Raw genomic sequence first — 18,224 nt, 5'->3', positions numbered from 1 at the left:
CTCGGTGTTCACACGGGTGCATGTAGACAAACGTGGGCGTGTAGACAGAACTTACAGGAGCCCTCAAAGACCCATCTAGAGACAGGCTCGGGGAAGACACCTCCATTCTCTGAAGGCCTCAAGGGCAGAGGGAGCATCAGGAGAGGGGGCACCTCGGGGTGCGTGCCGAACGCCCAGACTTAGCCCTGCTTCTGCTGCTCACAGACTTGCTGCGTGAGCTGGGGCGAGTTGCTCACCCTCTCTGGGCCTCAGAAAGAGTCACTAGGTGATCGCTAAGGTTCCTTGTAGCCCTAAATCTCAATATTTTAAAGGAGGTTAAGACACAAAACGTACTTGCTAAGAGCTGACGACAGGCCTTCGGTCTACGGGCTCAAATCCCGTCACACCCAGGACGCAGCAGTCCAGCGCCAGACAAGAGGGAAAGACCCACGAGGAGCTTTCCACCTACCTCTCTGGGCTCAGCTCTGGCTCCCAGCTGCACCTGCAGCACCCCCGCCCCCCCCACCACCGCAAAAGTTCCAAATGCACGAGACAGACGGGCAGCAGGGGTGGGTACAGGCCATGCGGGTGAAGGGGAACAGGCCGAGAGGCTGGGGATGGGCCTGGCCTCGGGGTCATAAAGTGCACTGCTCATCCTCTTTGTTTCCTAGCACACAGTGGACCCGGCACCCGGCAGGCGCTCAATAAATGCTTGAGGAACGAGCACAGTAGAAGACGGCGTGGTTCTAGGCAGAGCCCTGCCCTGAACGAGGTGAAGCGTGGGGGGTACGGGGAGGTGGGGGGGGGGGGCGCTGGGACATGTCACCTACCCCCCCCCCCGAGTCTCAGCCACCTCCTCTGCAAAATGGGGGCAGGAGAAGCAGCCCCAGCCTGCCCCCCCCCATCCCCTGCCCCGTGCAAATGTAAATTGTGAAGCTCATTATCGAGGGCAGTGTCCAGCTGCAGGCAGGCCACGGGGAACCCTGTCTGGGAAGGGGGAGGAAGGCATCCCCAGCAGAGGCGGTGGGTCTAACTTGGGCGGGGGTCTGGCCAACGAGGCGTCAGTAGCTTTTACAGTACAACGATTAGCAACACACAACCAGCAGACGAGGCATCGGCCAGACGGACGGCCGTGTGGCCGGGAGACGTGGCCACGCCCCTCTTCACACACACACAGCCGCCACTGGCTCACGTCCCGACCGACCGGGACGGCTGGGGGCCACCCTGGGGGCAGGGGCCCAAACAGCTGAGTCGGAGAGGGCGAGAGTCTGGGGTCTCAAGCAGCACGTTGGAGACCCCGGGAGTCATTTCCACCCGCGACCGTTCCAGAAGGCTCCGTCCGCGTAGGGATTCCGGCCCCTCGCGCGTCAGCGTTTCCTCCAACCCCAAGGACAAGAAGGCTCTGACTTGGGGACCGGCACAAGTCCGGATGTCTCCCACCCTTGTCCCCAGCCCCGCAGTGACCTGTCCCCGCGGGGAGGAGCTAAATGCGCCGGGGGAGGGGGGGGGGCACCTCGAAAAAAGCAGAATCAGAGGGAAGCGGCGAGGAGGCAGAACACACAGAGGTCAGAGGCTGGGGTGCCCCGGTCTGGAGCCGGAGGCCTTCGAACGCGGCTGCCACTGGGGTCTCGTCGGGGGCGGGGGGCACGGGCAGCGGGCACGGGGGGGGGGGGGCACTTCCCAGAAGGCACCGCCCAAGCGCCCACCCCGGCGTCCCTCCCGCTCACTGGATGGTGCATTTGTCCCTCTCACGGGCCTGGCCCTCCCGAAGGACCTTGGCCTTGATGTACTTGAGGTCACTGTTGACGCTGGGGCGGCGGGCAAAGGGCGAGACCATGCCGTAGGCGTCCACGTCCTTGACGCGGCGCATGCAGAAGGGCCGGGGGTGGAAGGCGTCGCCGTACTGCACGGAGATCTTGCGGTGCAGGGCGGGGCTCATCTCGTGGGGCAGCTTGGCCATGCTGAAGAGCACGTAGAACATCTCGTCCACGTTGGTGTTCTTCTTGGCCGACACCTCGAAGTAGGCGCAGTTCTCGTCCCCCGACACCAGCAGCTCGGCCTCGGTGGCGGGCACCTGGCGGCACAGCTCGCCATGGTCGTTCTTGTTGCCGCAGATGACCATGGGCAGCTCCCCCGCCTCCTTGGTCTTGTTCTTCAGGCAGGACTTGACCTCCAGGATCTGCTTCTGGAGGCGCTTGACCTCGTCGAAGGACTCCCGGTTATCCAGGCTGAACACCAAGATGAAGACATCCCCTGCGGGGAGAGGGACCCCAGGTGGTGAGGCCGCCCCACCCCCACCCCCACCGCCCCTCCCCTCGCTGACTCCGCCCTCCCAGTGAGTCTATGGGGGAGTCACTCCTCTCCCCATTTTCCAGAGCGGGAGGCTGAGGCCCAGAGGGTTAAAGCCCTTGACCAAGGGCACATGAGCTAACGTGTGGCACAACGCAGTTAATTCCCCCTACAGTTCCCCGCAGAGCTGGCCGTGGGGTGAGTGGCTTGCGAATTCGTGCAGACTGTGTTAGAGTTATCATAATAAATACAATTTCCATGACAGCAGGGGTCTTGCCCGACTTGTTCAGTGCACATCCCCAGGGCCTGGATAGCGCCTGACACATCGTAGGAACTCAGAGCACTGGCACCAGTCAGGCCTAGGCTTACATCCTGCCCCCGCCACTTACTGGCCACGCAGCCCTGAGCGGGTCCCACGGCCTCTCTGAACCTTCATTTCCCCATCTGTCCCACAGGGATGAAATACAGCCTCCCGGCAGGGCTTTTCACAAGATACTGAATGGAGTGTGGCACGTCCTCAGAGGTCTTAGGTATGGAGAGGACAATCAGAACACGCCAGCGTGGGTTCCTCCCCGGCTCCTCACAAAACCTCCTTGAGGGGGCTTTCGTTACCTTCCTGGTGTCGGTGAGCAGAGAGGGGCTCAGAGAGGGCCCAAGGTCACACAGCATGAATGTGGCCAGGCCAAGATTTAGACCTGCTTCTATCCTCACCCGGCCGGTGCCTGGCACATGGAGATGCTCCCTGCTCCTTGAATAAATCATGGACCAATGAGCGCTAGCCTCCAAGACCCAGGCGGTCCCTACTTCCACTCGCTGCATCACTCAAGACGGGTCCCTGGGTCTGAAACGGGCAATTTGGAGGTGGCTGGGGAGCCAGGGAGAGCACAGGCAGTGCCCACATCCCAATTTCTAGAACTTACTACAGGGATCACAAGCTCACACCCAAAGCACCTTCTCTGAACTTTGGCTTCAACTCATAAGAACCCGGGGGGAGATGCCCAAATCCCTGTTTCCCAGACGGCATTTGTCCCCCCATAACAGCGCATGCCACATTCGGAACCATGCTCCGGCCAGTGGGTATGCCCCTCACCAAGAGCTCTGGAGCAGAGGGAGACAGTGTCACCTGCGTCCTCGTCCCCCAGGGCCCCGCACACAGTGGGTGTCCATAAAGCTGGGCGAATGGGTGTGATGGGATGGAAGGAATGGGGGGTGTGGGCTGTTTAGAGAGGTGCTTGCAAAAGCCAGCCCCAGGCCTGGCGACCGTTTCTGCCTGGGACGCCAACCCCGTCCCATTAGGCTAATCCTGGGCCCCTGAGGACTCGGCGGCCTTGACATATTCAAATGCAAGACTGCAATGCCAAGCTTCAGAGGCAGCCTGGCTGGCAGCTGGAAAGAGAGCTGGCGGCAGAATTAATGGCTTTCAGAGTTTCCTTCTGCACCAGGTTGGAAAATGAGGCACGAGCTGGTGAGTGAAAAAAGCAAGCAGCAGACAGATGTGTTCCGAATGATAAGTGCGCGTTCAAAAGAGACGGGCGAAAATACTCCCTATTACAAACAGGATACAAGTGTAAAGGTCAGTGTGTTCGTGGAGGGGGCGGTGGGGTCCAGAACAGTCCCCACCAGACTGAGGGGGTGGGCCACTTCCAGAGAGGGGACAGGAGCCTGGAGCTGGGGACACAGGTCAAGGGGGCTTTTTAGGCTTATTCGGGTTTATAGGAGGGTGTGTTTGCATATTATTTGTGTCATTCAAAATTAATTTTGGAAATACGCACGTGGTCCTGCTCCACGTGGCTCTCCCTCCCTCTGGTGTTAGCCTTTGTGACATCAGCGGGCACCCAGTCCCCTCCCCAAGGCAAGGAGAGCTGACCTCCACGTGTTGGAAGTGTCCCCAGTGCCTTCCTTCAGTCCCCACAGCCACACTGCGGGGGGAAGCAAGCTTATGTCCGTTGCACAGCCAAGGAGACCGAGAATCGGACCCCGGGTCACACAGGTAAGCCGTGGTGGAGCCAGGACTAGAACCTGGGTCAACCCAGGGCTCCTTCCATCCACACAGTGCCTCTCCAAACCACGGGGCGGGGGGTGAAATGTGATCTGGGTCAGACGGTCAGCAAGGACAGCCCGCAAGAAGAAGCCATCTGCCCAGGGTGCTCAAGCACGGGGCTTGGCCAGGGTGTAGGGGGAGGAGTCCGCACAGCACGGGTTTCTTGGTGCAAAAGCATCTCGATGTGGGGGGCTATTTTAGCGATGGCTAGAGGGGTACTTGCTCATTCCTTCCCTGCATCACTGCCCAGCCATGGGAGAAGGATGCTTAGGAAATGGCTGCATTGGGGCATCTGAGTGGCTCAGTCGGTTAAGCGTCCGGCTTCGGCTCAGGTCATGATCTCACGGTTCCTGAGTTCGGGCCCCACGTCAGGCTCTTGCGGGCAGCTCAGAGCCTGGAACCTGCTTCGGATTCTGTGTCTCCCTCTCTCTCTGCCCTTCCTCCATTCATGCTCTGTCTCTGTCTCTCTCTCAAAAATAAACATTAAAACGTTTTAAAAAGAAAAGGAAATGACTGCGTAGCCCATAGCAGGCACTCTGTAAATGCTGAGTTACGATTGTTGTTTATTGAGCACTCACTATCTGTTCAGCAAGCACGTTTGCTGTATTAACTCACTTCATTTCCACAGTGGCCTTGGGGTGGGTGCTGAAGTGCGGCTCTTACAGAGAGAAAACCGAGGCACAAAGACAGAAAGTTGCTTGCCCAGAGGAATAAAACCGGGAAGCAACTGCCCCAGGCAGATGGCCGCCCTCTTGGCCACCGCGTGAAACCGCCTTAGGAAGGCAAGCATCGGCCAGGTCCCACCTCTCCACCTGCCCCCTTAATCCCCGACAATCTCTCTGGCCGCCCCAGTGTTCCCAGCAGGGCCAGCAGACTACAGGACAGTTTAGGGGTAGAGAATAAGCACCAGACTGCCACGGACCGCCTGTGTTACCGCCTGGAGTAGCTTAACCTCTCTGGGCATCGCTTTTCCCACTTGCAAAGTGCAAAAGACCTGTCTCCTAAGTTAGTTGTGAGGATGAAATAAATCCATGCTAAGCTGTAAGAACAGGCCCAGGCACACAGCCCTCAGTACGTGTTAGCTATTGCCACCACCATTCCCGTGACCATGGCCGAGCCCCCAGCATCACTCTGACTGGCCATTGCCCCGGTCCTGCCTTTACTGCTCTGAGAGGCAGCGATGGCCTGGGGTGTCAACAGACCTGAGCCCGGCAGACTGACCGTGGGCCCTGGAGCCCTGTGGGGCCACCTCCTGCAGGAGGAAGGCAGGAGCCCCTCTGTTCCCCGGAGAGGGACCGTCCCAGTGCCTGCCTGTGTCGGCTCCCGATCTGGAAGGTGGCACCACGGTCACGGGTACTCAGTCCACGGCCACACGGCGCGGGATCTGGGCCCCAGCTCGACCACCTGCCCGGCGACACCTCTCTGACCCTCACGAGGGGGCTCTGCTGGGAGCTTCGCTGCAGACGGCGGACACGCCACGCGCTCTGTCCGCACGCGCTCCACTGCTGAGCGCGCACGCCCGCCCCCGGCACCCACCTGTGAGGATCGACAGCCTGCGCATGGCAGGGAAGGGGTGGTTGCCGGACGTGTCCAGGATGTCCAGCTGGTACATGTCGCCCCGGATGTTGTAGACCTTCCGGTGGAAGTCCTCGATGGTGGGCGTGTACTGGTCGTCGAAGCGGCCGTTGAGGAAGCGGGAGACGATGGAGCTTTTGCCCACCCGCGAGGCGCCCAGCACCACCATGCGGTACGAGTTCTTGGCGGGCACGCTGAGCGTGCAGTTCCCGCTGGACAGGGTCTTCATCATGGCTCGGGACTGCGGCACAGAGCGGGGAGCGGGTGTCAGGAGGCCCTGGACCCGGCCTTGCAGCCTCTTGCTGGCGGCCTTGGCCTCCTCTGCGCGGCTCTTGTCTGGGCGTCCGTCTTCTGTCTGTAAGACGGGGGCGTTAGACTCGGGCGTCTCTAAGGGGCCTAGCAGCTCTGCCCGCTCGTTTGTTCGTGCCCTCTGAGGCCTCCTTCCTCCTCATTCACCCCCCTCACGCGTGCCCTCGGTCGCCCTTGCGGCCATTCACCCTTTGTTGACTCCGGCCCGGAACCGCCGGGGCCTGATTCCTCACTTTACCACCCGTTCGCTATTGCTCGTGGGCAAGGAGCTTAAGTTCCCTGGGAGTTACTTTTTCCCAGCTGTAAAAGGGACTCCGCTCACAGGGCTGTGGCACGCGCTGAGGTGGCAAAATGTTAAGTAACTCCTGCTAGAACCTGACCTCTCCCTGGTCCTTCCGTCCTTTTCCAACTCGGGCCTCCCAGGAGCTGTGACTCCAGGGCACGACCTGGAGTTGGCGCTAGAGAGCATTTCTTGGGCCCGGCGGGCTGTGGCCTTTCAGCCTTCCCAGAAACGGGGAAAGGCCATGTCCAGACCACATCCTCCCCACACACCCAGGGCCCAGCGATTTCACCCCCAGCCCCTGGGAATTTGCTTACTGCCACGAGACCCAGAGATCTAGACTAGGGGACGTGGGCCAGAGAAACGACCCAGGAACGGCTCAAGTGCCTCAGAGCTCCAAGGGCTACCCAGAACTTTCTATGGGAGCTTCCTGGGCTTGTGGAAGAGGCTGAACTGGATCCCAGCTCCAAAGCCCAAATGGAACATAAACAAGCCGCCAGAGGCCAGTCCCGGCCCCGCCACCCTCCTTTCCTATGTCAGCACCCACCAGAATCCCCTTAGAACCCCCGAGCCCATCGCTCTGTTGGAGCTCTGCTGAGACTGCCTCCAATTCTTAGCTCGTGCTAGTGCCTCTGCCAGAACACCCTCTTCTCTTCATGTTTCAGGGCCTGGCTCAAATATCACCTCCTCTCAGAAGGCTTTTCGCTCCCTGCCCCACCCCAACAGGAATCCCTCCCCTCTCTAGGAACTAGAAGTGGATACAGGCCTGCTGGAGTAGCGATCCCTTCTGCCCTCAGCCACTGCCACGCACGGTTGTGCAGGCTGGGCACTGCACAAGGCACCCAGCTGTGAGGGAAAGGGGAGGGCTGTCTTTGTGGAGTTCACCTGCCCAGGGGAGGCACCTTTTTCTCCATGTGCACAGGGAGCTGTACATGCTATCTACAGCTGGTCCCCCCCCCCTTCTGGCTGCCCCAGCGCAGTAGCCTAGAATGCCGCACCCACTTACCCGAAGGCTCTCTCCAACCTCATAATGTTCTACGTCTGCCATTATGCTAAGAGACTGGAGGTGGAGAGACCCCCTGGCAAACGTCCTGTGCAGGGCATTCAGGCATCTGTATCCGCTCGCCCTGCCCCACTGAGAGCCGCTGTGCAGTAAACCAGCTCTCAAAAGTATCTTTTTAAAAAGCTCTTATTGGCAGTGTTTGTCAATCTCTGCGGCATACGCATTCCCACCATGGCCAATTCCAAGCTACCAAGAGGACCTCGTTGAATGAATCGCAAAGAGGTGCACACACAATAAGCCCACTCAGCACACCGCTGACCCTGAGCCTGGAGCTGTGACCATCACCATTAGCCCAGCCCCTGCCGTGTGCCAAGTACTGTGCTAAGTACAGGACAATCAGGGTAGCTGACATTTACCGCGCAGTCAACAGAGGCCGCAGCGTTCTAAGTGCTGAGCGTGGAATAAGTCGTTCCACCCCTCAGGAACCCCAGAAGGTAGGTGGTGTTTCCCCAGTTTACAGAGGAAGTTACTGAGGCACAGAGAAGTTTAGTTAACTTGTTCATGGTCACACAGCCAGTAACCAGCAAAGAGAGATCTGACCCCAGGCGGTGTGCCCCACGCAATGGCGTCTCCTCACCACCTGCCGACGGGGAAGAGATTACCTGCCCATTTCACAAATAAGGACCCCGAAGCTTAAAGGTCTACCTGAGTGGGCTCTGTAGTTCATAAGGGAGCCAGGACAGTGACTCCGAGGCGAAGAGCCCCGCATCCCCCTCCCCCCAATTCACGCCTGCAGCCCTCTTTCCATTTATCCCACGGGATTCCGGTGCATGTCCACAGCAAGTGCTCAATAAATGAGCCATGAATGAATGAAGCAAGTGGGTCTGCCTCTGGAGCTCACCCGAAACCTCCTTCTGAGGCCTTCTCCCTCTTTCTCCTCCCACCTGGCTGGCCCAGGTGCGGTGCTGAGGAGGGTCTCGGTGCCCCAGGCACACCCATGGGCGCGCGGTGGGGACAGGCAGGCCGCAAGACCAAGAGCAGTGAAGGCTTCTCCGTGTCCTCTGGGGCTGGCAAGGCAGCCTGGGCCTTCAGAGATGGGGGGAAAGAGGCCCCACGCCTCTTTTCCACGACAGCCCCCTCCCTAGCCCCTCTGCGGGGAACTTGACTCTGCTGGTGATCACCTCTGCCTAGACAGACAGGGAAGGAGGCCAGCAGCCCCCAGGGACAATGTTGGTCTCCATCACCGCCTACCCAGCCTCTAGCCGGGGGCTCCTGGTACAGATGTGCGCATATCAGTGCCTGGATGGGCCTGAAGTCAGAGAGAAGAGGCAGAGAGTCAGGGAGGAGACAAGGCATCAGAAAGAGGCAAAGAGAGAGGGAAACACGGCTTTCTTCTCCAAGAGGAGACTGTGACTCTTCACATGGCCTCAGCCACGTGGGGCTGTGTGAGGCACCCAGACACCTGGACGCCAGGTGACAGCGATTCCGTGGGCTCCACCTCCCGCCCCCGCATCCTCCCTCCCTCTCCTGCCCCAGAGGAGGCACTGTGGGCAGCTGTGGGCCTGGCTTCTCTCCTCCCTGCACCCTCAGCCGGGGCCGCCCAGTGAGAAGCAGGTGGGCATCCGAGATCAAAGGGCCCTTCCAGAATTTAGAGCCCAACCCTGGAGGCTCAGAGAGTGGTCAATGGGGACCGCTAGCAGCACAAGGACCCAAATGCAAGTTCTGGGTCACTCAGCTGACCCCAGCCCGGGGCCATTCGAAGGGCACCCGGGGGGGGGGCAGAAAGTCCCAGCCCAGGGATGGGGTGGAACCCCACTTGTCAGGAACAGCCCCCCCCCCCACAATCCCCGGGGGAACAGCCAGGCGGGCTCCCATCATGCCGGGCACTTCGTGTTCCTTGTTCCAATGACTTCACAACGGTCCCGTGAAGAGCAGACGAGCATCAGTCTACTAACTGATGGGCACACTGGGGGTCGGCCTGGCTGACTCACACAGATTACCGGCCAGGCCAGGATTACAATTAGGCTGATGGGCTCCAAAGCCTGAGCTCTTACCTCTATAAAAACCTACCCCCTGGCCAAAACCAGTTTTTCTCAAAACAGAGCCTGACTCAGGGAAGCCTCAGCTGGCGTCAGGCAGAGGAATGACCCCTGAGGCCTATTATACACCCACTCCCTCTCCCTCCCTGCAGACAGCTGGGGGCAGGCATTCTGCCCAGGACTCACCCCCAAACCCTGCCCAGCCGGCTCCTAGCAGATGCATCTGTGGGTTCACCCCCTTCTTCTCCCCCAAACCTCTCCCTTCAGGGCCTGCCTGGAAGATGGAGGGGATCAGATGGACAAGGACATCAGGACAGGAGTCTGGACGTGTCCTTCTCCCCGGGGGGACCCCAAAGCTTGTTCACAGAGCCAGTGCTCCCCCTCTCCCTCCCACACACCTCAAGCCTCCTCCATTAGCACACATGCCAGCCTCTCTGGACGGACACGTTATCCACTCGCTCCCATCCCCACACTGAGGGGTGTCCTGGGGGCTTTGCAAAGCCAACCCCATCACCCTTGGCAGCTCGGGGTGGCAGAAAACAGGCAGGCCGTCAGCTTCCGGCAGACCTGCCCTGTCTCTCACCAGCTCAGCAAATGGTTTGGGCCGGTGGGGCTGGTCATCTATCAACTGGGAACTGCAGAAACAAACCCGGAGTGTGGCCCGGATTGTTCAGCGAGAAGTCTAGAGGCTAATACAGCTCCTGACAAGTGGGTTCCTTTGAGGCACCTCCTCTAGGCATTCAAGGGGCCAGGTGGAACAGCCAGGTGGCATAGGACTGGAATGCAGGCAGAGGTCTTGGGGGACCCCGCCTCGTCACTGCAAGCCTGAATCATGGGCTCCTGAGCCGGCTGCCCCTTCCCAGCCTGGCCTCCGACCTGCCAGGAATCCAGAACATCCTTTGTTATCCTCCAAGGAAGCGGGGCAAAGGGAGAAGGCAGAGAGATACCCTCAGAGGTACTTGGAGGCCCTGTGGCCAGCCGAATGCTGGACACACTTCCAGGGAAAAGAGTCACTCAGGGAACTCGCTCCTTGCACCAACCCCCCAAAAAGCTCAAGACAAGCCGAACGAGGAAGGTATTGCTTAATCTTCCCTCCTCAAAGGAAGTCCTCACCAGGGCTGGGGGGGGGGGGGGCACCAGGGAGCTCCATCCAGGTCCACAGGCAGCAGCCAGCTCAGGAAGGGGGTGGGAGTGTTTGGGGGAAGGTTAAGTGCCACTTCCTCCCTGAGCCTCAGTGTCCTCCTATTTAAATGGCTATTGCTCTAGGTCCCTTAAACGGAAGGCTCCCAGCTACACATCTAGCACATAGTAGAAGCTTAGTTAAGTCTTTCCTACCAGGGAGAAGTAAAGGGCCTAGCACTCAGCCGGACCCATAGTAGGTGCTCAGCTAGTATCATTTGCTCTAGATATGTAAAGTTGCCTATGATCCCGGCACACAGTAGGTGCTCGATCGGTTTAACTGTCCCTGGTCTTGTAAAGCTTCCTCTAGTCCTCCCCCCCCCCCCACAAGCCTCCAACCTTTCTTCCTGGCTTCCCCCACTTCAGCCAGCCCCCCAGTTCTGTTGGGGTCTCTCTCCTACCTGAGAATGGCCAGCCGGGCCTCTGGCACGGCTTGGAGGGCTGCCTGGAAGCGCCTGGAGGTGCGGGGAACCGCCTGCCTCTCCAGCCTCCGCCGCCGCCGCCGCCGCCGCCGAGGCTTCCTGCAGCGGCTCCCGGGTCACTGCGCCGGGCTCCTCCTCTGCGCGGCTGGGGGCGCCGAGCTGGGCGCGGCCGGGCGAGGGGACGCGGGGAGCCGGTACCCCATGGGTGGGTTCTGAGGGCTCCGAGGGGCCTGGGCGCCGGGGGGGCTCGGGCTCGCCGCTGCCGACCCCGCCCTGCCCCGACCCGGGGGACTCCTGCTGAGCCAGGTGCCCGGAGGCGCGGGGACGTCCGATCCCGGGGTCCCCGCCTAGGTCTCCGGGGCTGGGGGAGGGTGGTAGGGACGACTCCGGGGCTTAAAGAGGGTCCTCAGACACTCCTGGAGGGTCCTTTGGCGGTGTGTGGGTGCGTGCGGGTGTGCGCGTCCCGAGTGGGCGAACCTGTGCTGGCCGCCTATGCCACCTTTTCCGCCCGCGCCAAAGGGGTTCGCTCGGGTTGGGGGTGCTGCCCGTCTCGCCGCGGCCTCCTCCTCTGCCTGCAGCTCTGCAGCTGTCCCCGCGCCAGAGGAACGGCTCCCTTCTCCCGGCGAGGCTACGCCAGCAGCCGGAGGAGGAGCAGGGCGCTCGGCTCCGCGCGCGTGTGGGAGGGGGCCTTGAACGCCGCCCCAAGGTTTTGCACGTAGCTCCGAGTTAGCCTGAAACCCGCTCCTCCTCCCACTTCACCTCCTCCGGCCCCCAGAGGAGGCGAACTTTCTGCGGGCCCTGGCTCCTCCCTCCCTCCCTCTCCCGGAGGCGAACGCCCCTCTCTCCCGCAGGGCGAGGTCAATGCCCTCCCCCCCCGCCCCCAGGAAAGCGGTGGCAGCCGAGGCTCGCGGTGGCACACCCAGGGGCAGAAGCCCAGATCAGGCTTCGGAGCGTGCCTCGGTGGACCCGTCGCTCAGGGTCCGCCCGCCCCCTCCGCGGCCCGCGAGCAGCCGGTCCAGCCGCCCTGCGCCCGCTCAGCCTGCGGGAGCCCGCTCGCCCGCCTTCCCCGGCGCCCCGCCCCCGGCACTTCGCTCGGCCAATGGGCGGCGGGTCCCGCGGCCTGGCCCCGCCCCGCCCGCCCCTCCCGCGGCCGCCGGGTCGCCGCAGTCTGGCGCTCCGCGTGCCCGGGCGCGTGGGGTCGGGGCCGCTGGTGGGGCGGCCGGGGACGCGCACCGTGACCGGAAGGCGGCATCTGCCTGCGAGGCTGGTGTCTGCGCGCGCATGCACACGCACCCCGCGCCGGCCGCAGGTGACCCCGAGGGTCCCCCCCCAGCCAGCCGCCCGGGGTCCCCAGCCCGCGCTCCAGGACTCTCGCGCGCTCCTCCACCGCGGAAATGCCCGGGTGCCCTGCCGGGTGCCCAGCTCGCCCGCCCCGAGCCGCCGCCACCTCACGCCCGAGATCGCGGGACCCTGCGGGATGGCTCGTGGACCCGCACGTGCCGCCCGGAGGAGCCGCGGAGTCGCCTTGGCCTCGCGCGCGCCTGAGTGGAGGTCGGCGCGTGCGGGTCTGGGAGAGCACTGTAGAGAGAGCCCCGCGGGGATGAGCCGGGTGCCTTGGGCGGTGCGTCCCTCACCTGCATTCTCCCCGCCTGGAACTAGGGCAAGACATCAATCATTCTCATTGCCATATCTATGCACCACTTACTACTTCGTATTTTCTTAAATCCAAGGCCCAGCTCTCCCCGCCAACACGTTTTTTAGAGGATCGTTATATCACTGCCTTAAATGGGAAGCCAGTGTCACTTGCCAAAAATAGAAGGTAGAATAAAAATAAACACAATGAAAACAAACGAACGTTATTAAATTCTAGCTGGAAACCGGCATACCAAGGCTTGAGATGTGCCCTCAGTGGAAAAGGAAGACTGGCGAAGTTTGGAGAGGTGTTAAAGACCTATCAGCACCCAACGGAAACTTCTTCCTTTATGCTTTCAGGAGGCTGAAGAGAGAATGTTCTCACTGTGTGATGCGTTGAAGGGACACAGCGCTGTCTATCAAAACATATTTTGTATCAGCCGGAGAACTGTCCATCACTTGCGAACCTCGGACCTGGCGAATGTCTGCCAATCTTCTCTCCGGTCGGAGGGCCACTCAACTGAGGGTCCCACTCCACTGGGGGAGAGACTAGCGTTCAAGTCCTGCCTCTGCAGCCCCTCAAATATTTGATCCCGGGCCAGTCATGTTTCCGTGACTACTCATTCTTCAAGGACTAGATGGGGTCACAAAGGGCTACCCTGTATGGTTGTGCAGGTTGCTTACTGACTCAGGGGTACTCAGCTAAAGAAATTCACCTGAGCCTTGGTTGTGTCACCTATAAAATGGGTGTGATATACTAGGTCCACAGAGTGACAAAAACGCTGAAATCGTCTTGGACCTTGATTCTTGAAAAGGGTTTGCTGTGCTTGTCCCTGTGTGGTCTTGAGATTCTCTCGGGACATCAACCAGAGAAGATGAAGCAGGTGAAGGAGGAGGGACTAGGTGAAGAGTGCAGCACGTGCATTACTTGATTGTGTTTAAACAGAGGATGTGAAATCTAGGCTCGGGCTAAGGGATGTGCCCAAGGTCACCCAGCCAGCAAGTGGCAGGATCCAAGCGCAGCACTCGTTCCACATCCAGACTTTGCTTCTAGGAACTGGCTTCGGCCCAGGAGGGTTTGTGCTCAGCTCTACACAGAGGCTGTGAGCTCCACAGCGGGAGGCGGACAGGGTGTCATGTTTCACCTGGAAGGCTGGGGTCAGTTATCCCATTCCCGTGCAGGAAATGTGGCAGGTGGCTAGCTCTGAGCCCGCCCAAGAGCCCTCTGCTTCAGCCCAGTCCTCCACTCTGAGCGGGTCACGCTCTGTGGACCATATCTTTTTTTTTTTTTTAATGTTTATTTATTTTTGAGAGAGAGAGAGAGACAGAGCACAAGCCGGGGGAGGGGCAGAGTGAGAAGGGAGACATAGAATCGGAAGCAGGCTCCAGGCTCCGAGCTGTCAGCACAGAGCCTGACGCGGGGCTCGAACCCACGAACCGTGAGATCCTACCAGAGCCGAAGTCGGACGCTCAACTAACTGAGCTACCCGGGCGCCCCGATATTTCCATGGATCATATCTTGAGGGCTGCTGCACTTGGAATTGCAGGGCCCCAGGAGCCCCACCTGCTCCTGCCCCTACCCCTGCCCCTCCTCAAGTGCAGAATGGCTCAGTCAATAAGCAGGTGCACATAGGGATCGATGCCCAAAGAAGCCTCATGTGGCGACAGCACACTTCCCCGTGTATCCACTTTCCTACCCTCCTCCCGCCGTCCGTTTGCCTCACCGTCTCGCGTGGACCGTTTGTCGTCACCATCTCCCTCCTTCCTGGGCTCCCCATAACCCATGACCGCTTTAATCTTTTTCCAAATAATGCCACCCCCTGCTCAAGAATTCTCAATGGCTCCCCATGGCTGAAGACACAAAATCTAAACTCTTTAGTCCAGCGTACAAAGCCTCCAACCAGGATCTAGTTCCCATCGTGTCCCACCGTCAGCCTGCCTTGCAGCTAAATCAAACCAGTTCCAGGTCCCCTCAAGAGGCTGCGATTTCCCTCCTCCGGGCCTTTGCATATGTCGATCCCTCTATCTGGGATAACTTCTCTATCCTTACCCAGTGAACTTCCACACATCCTTCAAAGCACAACATTTGAGCACTCCCCACAAAGCCTCTTAGCCTTTCTAACCGTGTGAATAGTGTTATCCTCTTCTGGGATCCTGTAGCAGAAAAAAAAAAAAAACAAAAAAACAAAAAAACAAAACAAAAAAAAACAACAAAAAAAGCGACTCTTGCACGGTAGGTAACTGACCATTCCTTTAGGCCTCAGTTTCTTTACCTGTACGGTGGGTGTTACAGTTTCTACCTTATGGGTTGTTGGGAGAATTAAAACGTCGTGTAAAATGCCTCGCACCAGGACCTTGCATGCAATGCATACCGTAGTCTTCATGTGACTGCTTCCTTCATGGCCTGTGTCACATCCTGCCTTACATTTTGGGCACACGCCTCACCATCCCCATTTGCTCCTGAGCTCCTTGGAGCGGGGATGGAGCCTGAATCATCTCTGTATTCCCACGTCGTTAAGGGCAGCGTCTTGCACGCTGTGAGTTTTTAATAAATGCTTATTGAATTGTGCTCGTCTCAACAGCCTCCGAGCAGAAGCGATGCGCAAGCTGTCCTTGGAAACAAGAGCAAAAGGGGGAGGGTAGACACGGCGAGGCGGTTTCGTTTAGTGCTCCTAAGAGCCCCGCTTACGGAAGGGGAAACTGAGACTCGGGGAGGCTGTTCAAAGCCAGGCGGCTAATGGGAGGCTGAGCTCGGGTCTGAACGACATTTCTCCGAAGGGAAATAATGTGTTTGCCCGATCAACGTCCTGTCACATCCCTGGCTGCTTTTCTAGAACAGTGGTTCCTGTCCCTAGTGGAGCATAAAAATCACCCCGGGAGAGGTTCACGTGTTAACAGCTCCCGCTCGGAGGTGTTGATTTAATTGCTCCGGTGCTGGGCTTGGTGTCCACAGTGTAAAGCTCCCCAAGTGATTCCAATGTGCAGCTGGATTTGCTCAGTGGTAGGGCAGTGGTTCTCAAAGTACGGCCCCCGGACCAGCAGTATTAGCATATCTAGAACTTGTGAGAAATACAGGTCCCACCCCAGAGCCACTGAGTCTGAAGATCTGAGGCCAGGCCCAGCCATCTGGGTTGTAACTAGCCCCCCCAGCAATTCCGATGAGATGCCAGCGTTTGAGAACCACCGATTAGAAGATTAGAATCGGCAAAACCTTAGACGTCAAGCGGCACGATTTTCTGTTTTGAGGACAAAGAGATGGCTGGGGGCTTGACCGCGTTCGACACGTGTTAATGGCAGGCTAGACCCAGAGCCCGGGCATCGGAGTCAGCCTCGAGCCCTTCAGCCCAGGCCATTGGGTCACCGGCTGCACAAACCTAGCTGGATCAGGAGTGTGGGTCAGGTGCAAGTCAGCGCAGAGAACAGCTAGCTGGAGGAGACTGGCACCAGGCCTGGCATTTCAGGGCCTCCCCAAGCATCCCTTGAGGTCGAGAAGTAAGGACAGGGTCAGCAGGAGCACAGCTGAACCAGCCACGCCTTGTGCCCTTCTCGTCATCTGACCACTTCTGCCTCCTGCTGAGCATAGAGATTGTATCTGTCACAGCAGATATTCAGCAAAAGTCCAAAAAAGGAAAGAGTGAATGAACGAACGAATGAATGAGTGAGTGAACAGTGTTCAGTTTCCTCTTCTTTACAACAAGAATGTTGGGTCAGATCCTCTCTGAGACCCCCATCTGATTCTACGTTTCTAAGCTAAATGAATCCCACTGCAGGTGACTAGGGTGCCTTCTGGCTCTAGTCTGTGTACAAATTAGAAAAGATGCCTCCTCCGGGCAGAGGCAGAGCTTCCCTAAGGCTCCCAGCTTTGGCAGGCAGGGGAAGGGGAGGAGCACAGGCTGAATTTCCTTAGCTGAGTGCCCCTGGGCCAGTAAGCAACCTGCACAATCATCCCGGGCAGCCTTTTGTGACCCCATCTAGTCCTTGAAGAAATGCCACATGATGGGGCGTCCGGCTGTCTCAGGCGGTTAAGTGTCCGACTCTTGATTTCGGCTCAGGTCACGATCTCACGGTTTGTGAGTTCAAGGCCCACACCGGGCTCTGCGCTGACAGCGCGGGGCCTGCTTGGGATTCTCTGTCTCCCTCTTGCTCTGCCCCTCCCCCACTGGCGCGCGCACTCTCTCTCCCCCCGTCTCTTAAAAATAAATAAACATTAAAAAAAAATTTTTAATAGAATATGCTACAAGATAGTTCTGCGGGGAGCAGCGATGACCAGGAGAGTATGGTCGTTATACCGGGTCAGGCCAAGCTAAGGGTGGGACCGGGAACGAAATAGCCAGAATGAACCCGAGGCTTTTCATCATGAGGGTCATTCCTGAAGCCCCCACTTGTCTCAGGTACTGGCTTGGTCCCAACTGCAAGAGTGCATTTTTGCCAAGACACAACCCTATGCGGGGGTGGCACTGTTGCCCTCATTTGTGGGTGAGGAGCCCGGGAGGGACCTAACGGGCTTAAAGACACCCGGGCGAGGAAGGAACAGAGCTGGTGCTGGAGGCAACTCGCCCAATGGCAATGACTGCCTGTGGGTGGGGTTTACGCTCAGATACACCAGCAATCGCCACGGCTGCTGGTGTGTGTGAAACGATTATGGTGCGATCTCCGTGGGTGCCCCCTATGAAGTAAGCAGGAAACGGGTTTTGTTTTATAGGTGGCGGAACCGAAGCCCAGAGACGTGTAGCGATTCGTCCAAAGTCACTTGACGAGTAAGAGGCAGAGCCCGGGCCGACGAATATACGGGTCTTGGAACAAGTAATCCTTTGGTCTTTTTATGACCGACCGCTGTCTTCTGAAGGCTTGGCCTGAACATGCTATAATAGGCCCTCCCATCCCCCCATCTCTCTATCCAACATCATCGTCATCATCTCTGTCATCTCCTCTGTCATCATCTCCAACTCCACCATCATCCTCTTCCATCATCATAATCTCCATCTCTGTCGTCATCACCTCCATCATCGCCATCATCATCAACATCACCACCACCATTTCCCAAGCCCATGAAACTTCTGCTCCTCTCTGGATGTTTGTTGGGCCCTTGGCCTTGACCTGGTGGGGTCTAGGCGGAGACACAAAAGCAACACAACTTTCATTAGCCTTGCTCTTTTGACGGGACTCTATAGGTACCTTCGTCATCTTCCCTCACATTTAATCTTCTCACAGCCCCAGGACGCATGGCGAGCAAAATGCCACATGGAAGAGAAGCTGTGGCAGGAGGGACTCAGGGGCAATGGGAGGACAACAGGCCTTCTAGCCTAATATTTGTCAACTGCTTCCTTTATGCTAGGCTCGAGTTGGGGAGGTTGGCCCTGTTCTAAGCACGCTGCACAGTTAACTCATTGAACTTGCTCAATAGCCCTGTGAAGAGCATCTTATTACCCCTATTTTCTAGACAAGGAAACTGAGGCTCACAGAGGTGAAGTCACTG

At 58.7% G+C, this 18,224-nt stretch overlaps 1 protein-coding gene across 1 annotated transcript; it reads right to left on the bottom strand.

The window, feature by feature from the left end:
* Nucleotides 1–1,621: 1,621 nt before the first annotated feature.
* Nucleotides 1,622–11,190, bottom strand: RASD2 (RASD family member 2). Its single transcript, XM_030321867.1, has 3 exons — nt 11,096–11,190; nt 5,846–6,239; nt 1,622–2,232 (listed from the first exon to the last, which is right to left on the bottom strand). The coding sequence occupies exons 2-3, from the start codon at nt 6,114–6,116 to the stop codon at nt 1,703–1,705; spliced, it is 801 nt and encodes a 266-aa protein (XP_030177727.1). The 5' UTR covers nt 6,117–6,239; nt 11,096–11,190; the 3' UTR covers nt 1,622–1,702.
* Nucleotides 11,191–18,224: the final 7,034 nt, after the last annotated feature.

Source organism: Lynx canadensis, chromosome B4 (assembly GCF_007474595.2).
Source record: "Lynx canadensis isolate LIC74 chromosome B4, mLynCan4.pri.v2, whole genome shotgun sequence".
Lineage (NCBI taxonomy): Eukaryota > Metazoa > Chordata > Mammalia > Carnivora > Felidae > Lynx > Lynx canadensis.
The sequence above is the reverse complement of the archived record's forward strand: the minus strand, read 5'-3'. Positions and strand labels throughout refer to the sequence as shown.